Source organism: Diadema antillarum, unplaced genomic scaffold (assembly GCF_040938485.1).
Source record: "Diadema antillarum isolate AM-2024a unplaced genomic scaffold, OU_Dant_1.0 seq00000049_RagTag, whole genome shotgun sequence".
Classification (NCBI taxonomy): domain Eukaryota; kingdom Metazoa; phylum Echinodermata; class Echinoidea; order Diadematoida; family Diadematidae; genus Diadema; species Diadema antillarum.
Window position 1 is genome coordinate 196,973 of NW_027271158.1, and position 6,233 is coordinate 203,205.

At 38.3% G+C, this 6,233-nt stretch overlaps 1 protein-coding gene across 1 annotated transcript; it reads left to right on the forward strand.

The window, feature by feature from the left end:
• Positions 1 to 448: 448 nt before the first annotated feature.
• On the forward strand, positions 449 to 3,011 carry LOC139725554 (5-hydroxytryptamine receptor 1F-like). Its single transcript, XM_071636645.1, has 2 exons — positions 449 to 1,180; positions 2,712 to 3,011. The coding sequence occupies exons 1-2, from the start codon at positions 449 to 451 to the stop codon at positions 3,009 to 3,011; spliced, it is 1,032 nt and encodes a 343-aa protein (XP_071492746.1).
• The last annotated feature ends 3,222 nt before the right edge of the window (positions 3,012 to 6,233 follow it).

The following is a 6,233-nucleotide window of genomic DNA, read 5'->3' on the forward strand; positions in this document are numbered from 1 at the left end:
GAAGCGATTAGACTCGAATTGACTCTCATCATTTCATTTTGTCGACCACACTGCGCAAGTCGCTGCTCTCAGCTTGACAATATAAGAGCCGCAGGAGAATGCCAGTCGATCATTATTTTCTCTCCAGATTTATGGTAATTAGTGGTCCCCATCTGCAATACGATAGTCGTAATTAGGGGGATGTGTCAGTAATTAGAGGGTTTCTGTCCATCTCTTCGTGTGTTCCTTTGATACACACGCTTGCTCTTATTTTTACAGTTATCATTACTTTATCACAATGAATAATACCACTGAAAGCATCGATTATGCATTATATTCCTCGTTCGTAAACGACACCCCATTCGGAAATGACACCCATTTCGAAGGGGGCGGAATGCCTCCCTTTCTGCCCCCACCCCCCAGTCTCAGTGGTTTGGTGTTTTTCTCTGTCTACATTAGTCTCATTATCATGTCGAACGTGGCCACCTTCGTCGCGTTCTTGGTGGAGAAACAACTGCAGACGTATAACAACTACTATATCATTAACCTGGTTCTGGCAGACCTGTTGGTTGGCTTCGTGCTCATCGCCCAGATCGTCAACGTGTATCATCCGGAAACCTGGCTGTGCAAGATCCACCTGGGGTTGAACGACGCCCTGCTCACCGTGTCCATCATCGGGATCGTGGTTATTTGCATCGACCGACATCGGGCGGCCTTCGATCCGATAGGCCACTTCACGTCCCGCCGCAAGAGCAAGGCTGTGCTGGCCAACGCCGCCACTTGGGTGATCTCACTGGCCTTCTGGCTGCCCTATACCATCGTCTGGGACATCGTAGCCACCCAGGCCGATCCCGACAATCCGTTCAACGACGCCTGCGTTCCCAGGTACGGGATTCGCCTGTGGACATCTGTGCTGCCGATCGCTTTGACGATCGGTCTGCCCCTGGTCCTCATCGCCGTCCTGTACAGTCGCGTTTATTGGAAGATCCGATATTCGCTTGGCCCGCGTCACGTCCGCCAGCAGTTCGGGAAGGACAACACGGCCGAAACAGCTGAGAAGCAGTCACCCAGCCAGTTAGAGGGTGTGGTCGATGCTAAAGAAACCCGGGAGAGCTCGGAAAAGACAAAGTCAACCTCGGTGGACAAGTCGAAGCAGGACTCTTCGACAAAGGCAACAAGTGCCAGTGAAAAAGAAGTCAAAGTAAGTTCATATTTTCACAAAGAACCTTATCTATACACGTTGTCGCCTTTTCATTCGTTCATTCATTTATCTTTTCCATCTCCAACAAAACTTGTAAGAAGTTTATATATATATTTTTTTTTTGTTACGTGAGATTTAAAAGTGCATATATATTCCAGCACTAAAGAATAATATGATGAATGAAATTTATGGATGATATGTCATTGATAAGGTAATAAAAGAAAAACCACAAAAGGCATTTTGAAGATTAGAAAATGCAGGAGATGGGAAGGAATGCTGAAGAAGTAATGTTTGTATATATAGGGTGCATCCCCCAAACATAGAAAAACGATTATACACATTATCATTGATCTTCTATTTTTTGTACATGAAACTGGAATCACAAAACAAATTACAAGAACTAAGAATTAAAATCTAACTAGCCCCAGACAAACACGCAGACAAATCCCAACACTAAGTCGCTGTAGAAGAGGGAAGAAGAGAGAGAGAGAGAGAGCTTACAGACGAAGAACTGCAAGATGACATGGTTTGAAAATAGAATTAAGAAAAAAGACATTAGAGTGACGAGTTGGGTGTCTGTGGAAGGATTTGCTTTTCACAGACGTGCCAGTGAAAGTGGGAGGTAATGAATTGTTACTGATTTTTTACATGAATTGACCAAGATGATAGTTATAAAGATTAGTTATATGCCTTATAATCTTATTGTCAAAAAATAAAACGTCAGTATGAGATCTCCGCGATACATTGCAAATAATAATGCGAAGAACTTTTTTTTTTTGTCTGGAGACGTGACTGTCTATCAAGATACATTGAATGAATATTTTCCCAAGCTTTCATACCGTAATTACGATAGGGCAGAATCAAGGTTGAATATGACATTAAAAGGGCGGGGTGTATGGGAAAGTAGAACTTAACTTTATTTATGACACCACTGTCACAAGATATTATATGACAAATGTGTGTCTTCCGCAAAGGCTAATTGTCAATCCTATAGGAACATCGTTGATAAAACTACATCTATAACAGTGACATAAACCATAACTATTCAAAGAAAAAGTATTGCTAAATGACATACACTACAGTCTTAAGAAAGTTCAAAGACAAATTCTTTGATCTTATCCAAGGAGCAACTTTCGAAGTTCTTAATTTAAGGTTTCGACCAAGAGGTGGGGATCTGGATGTGGAAAAATACTTTTGAGTCATCTGCAAACAACAAGAAGGATACAACATTATATATTTTTTAAAATATCACTTATGAAAGTTGTAGATATAAGAGGTCCCTGTAGACCGCCTTGAGGAACATGGCAACTGACGGATTTTTTTCTGGAGCTTTGACCAGATAAAGAAACACATAATGACACGGCCTTTGGCTTTCAGCCAAATAGCAGTGAAAAGCTCACAGTATATTAGAATAATGAGTAGATAACTTGAACTTGAACTTCATTTTCGGATTACTTAACTCTCGGAATTAACGAACTGCAACCTCTTCAACTCTGTCTCTCTCCTTTTGTTGGTTTTCTTTTATTTTTAGCAAGAAAAAGCTCAAGACCGAGAATCACGCTCTACAACTCGCAAGGCAACCCGCACCCTGACCTTCATCATCATCTCTTTCCTGGTTGCCTGGATACCGCACATCGTCTTTCTGCTGGTCACCACGCTGGACCGATCCCTGCTGTTTGGCGGGAAGATCCCTCCTCCAGCTCTTGTCTTCATCTCTCTCATGCGCTATACCAACAGTTTCTTGAACCCTGTCAGCTACGCAGCCGCTCAACCCCTGTTTCGCACGACAATTGTGAAGCTGTTCTGCTGTCCATGGCGTTATATCAAATAACATGAAGTTAGGTAATATATTACTGATATCAATATCGATAAGAATTATAATCTATATTTCACAATGATACACAGTCTGTTCTTATACTCCTTTCACTTGATTAAACTTCACATTATATTTAAAGCGTTCTTACTTCGTTCTATAATTCCTATATCATGAAAAGAAAGTAGATTATTAAGCATGGCAACTGGAGGGTGACGGTTTCATATTTCAGTGCTTTAATCGTCTTTATTGATCCATTCGTGGAAATTTAGTTTCGATGCCCGTTTACACAATACAACACAATGCCATGTAATGCAGCACGCTCATCATAATACAAAAACCAACAACATGTAGACAACACTAACAAAATTGCGATGATAATAATATAATCGTTATCAATGACAACACAGCAATAGAACAATGATATGCATATATCAAGGCATAAAGGAATTATTCAAATGTAAAATTGATAAGTGTCAGGGAAAATAACGATAATCTAAGATTGTTGTATTTTGGTGAAACATTTCAAATTAACTTTAATTAGACATTTACGATCTCTGACGGTGGCTACCAGGTGACTGGGGAACTTTAGACCAAAGAAGTGCAACAGAACATGAATGATACTTTATTTCAGCACCTCAAATAAATCAGCCCACTGGTATATAGTCTGTGTCCATTACAAATATTCAGTACAACTGCGTATTTCCCCCCTTTCTCTCTTTGTGAACAATTACATTACACTTAAAATTGAAACTGCACTACCATTGGTATTTGTTCAAATTTACATTAATCAATAACTTGAAAAAAAAAAACACACCATAGTGTTTGAAGTGTCAACGAAATTACATCGGACGCCATCGAAAAATAAAAATATATAAGTCGTAAGATTTCACAGTGTTATTTGCAGTCGTATAGAAGTTATATCATTCTTCACATGTATCGACACGCCTCATCACGCAGTGTAAACCCAAATAATGTTTGTACGTAAATTGTCAAATGGCATGATATTGTGCTACCATGGTGATTATATACTGATGTACTCGTTTCTTTTGAGCGCATAATGTTCCTACACAACTCAGGCATAATTCATCTTACGCCTATGTATATTCGGTTACAGCTCGTCATTCCGAAATATCGTCAACCCGAACATGAAATAAGTTTCGTTATTCCGCAGGTTCATTAATCCAAAAATGAAATCGGGTTCGTAGTTCCGAAGGTTTGTTTTTTGTTACTTTCTTCTTTTTTTTTGTTTGCTAGTCTTTTCTTTTTTCCCTTTTTGTTTTCGGATTGTTGAACCTTTGGAATAACGAACATTCACTTCACAAAAAAAAAAAGATACGAAGAGTTTGTTCGCAAAAACCGATAAGTCCATTTTTGAAGATTTTGAAGTACGGTCTCTGTCATAAAGTACAAAATAATACCTTTTAAATGATATATTGGTCACTACATATAAAGGTACATTTTTAAAGTTATGGTAAAAAGAAGCAAAAATTTTCTTATTATTTTCTTTATTTTTCTGGACCTTTAATCGCAAATATCTCCATTTGGCAAATATGGACTTATCGGTTTTTGCGAACAAACTCTTGCGTGAATACGTATATTGTAATGTGTTTACATAGACACCATATTTTCTCTGATGATCAAATCCAAGATGAATATTGTGTTACGAACTTTGCGCGTCATTAAAAGATATGTTTGAAGCTATTTCAAACCAAAATAATTATGAATCCAACAAATTGTCCCAACATCACACGCTGTAACCCAAGAGTGGTGAGAAACTTTCAAGGTCCGTTACTTCAGTAACTATCAATAGGTGCAGTCTTCACATCTTCTCACCATTGGCAGGATAAAAAGAGCCTTTGATATTTCATCATTCTTGGAGAGGTCTCCTTCAATTTGATTGTTTACGATAAAAAATATTTTTTTTTTCTTATTCTTTTTTTTTTTGTGCGTAGATGCCACATTGTGTAAAAACACCAAAGGAGTTGCCCGAAGATTACCACCTAATTACCCTAATTGCTTTCGCTGTTTTGTTTTGTTTTTTTGTTTTTTCAGATTGCTCCTCGGTACTTTCTTTTCATCTGCAGTTACAAAATTGTGTGCCTGGAAGCAAGATTGCTTTTTCAGACGAATTAAAGGAGATGAGATTTTGAGGTCGTTTTGTTGATGGTGCTTGCTTTTTTGTTTGTTTATTTGTTTTTGTCCTTCAGATAATTACTCCGATATAGCTTCAACTTTGTTTCCAGTCAGGAAAGAACGAAACTGATTATCAGACCCTCAAGCCATATCATATAATAAAGATAAAGATTAAGGACCTCGCTATCATTTTACTCCGTCCGGTACATTATGTCGACGCCCATCAGTCACTGGTGATCGAGCATGAGGGTATATACTTTTTATTTCCATTTCTTCTTCCTATTCCTGTCCCTCTTCCTTTTTTTCCTTCTTCTTCTTCTGCAAGAATTCACAAATAAAAGAATTCAAGTCCACACTTTCAAACAACACATCGCCTTCTTCGTGTTGCAGAGCTCGTACGATGCGTTGAGATATACCATTGAATAGCCCAATTCTTTCACTAGTACTCACAGTAAATGCATGTCTTAAACAGAGTTACACAAAATCAAATCTTTCATTGTATTTCTACTGCATGCATAATTAATATGTATTTTGATTTAAAAAAAGAGAGATGTAATTCGGAATAATAAACTTAAAACTCACACATTAATGTTGCATAACTTCTGCCCTTCATATTTTCCCCATCCGTTCACGTCTTTTCTTCTTTCTCTCAATATTTTCTCTATCTCTCCCTCCCTCAGTTTGTCCTTTATCTCCCCCCCCCCCCACACACACTGTATTACAGAGTGAAAAAGGGAAGAGAGTCTTCATGAGTATTAATGTATTTACCTCCCTATATCTCCTCAGCGTCCTGCAGTGGTGTCTGTTTGTGACATTTTTCCCCCTTTGTCATCTGATGTGTTTGTTTGTGTGTCTGTGTGTGTCTGTGTCTGTATGTGTATGTATCTGTGTGTATATGTCAGTGATGAGTCTGCGATCAAATGAGTTGCTCTGCAGATCCCTTTTCGTTATAACCATGATCACATGTTGAAGTGAAATATAATGATTAATGTTTACCGGTGTACAATCGTCTGCGATATTTCGTTTGTGGGAACATTGTAACTATTCACCTGGATGATGTTTTCTGTTTATATGAAATGCAATCAATAAAGATCACAAGAAAAT

What these genes read in the sequence shown, in the direction of transcription:
- LOC139725554 (XM_071636645.1), top strand. Translation starts at nt 449, where the DNA reads ATGTCGAACGTGGCCACCTTCGTCGCGTTCTTGGTGGAGAAACAACTG. An exon ending in CCAGTGAAAAAGAAGTCAAA is followed by an intron (nt 1,181 to 2,711) that starts GTAAGTTCATAT and finishes TTTTATTTTTAG; the next exon opens with CAAGAAAAAGCTCAAGACCG.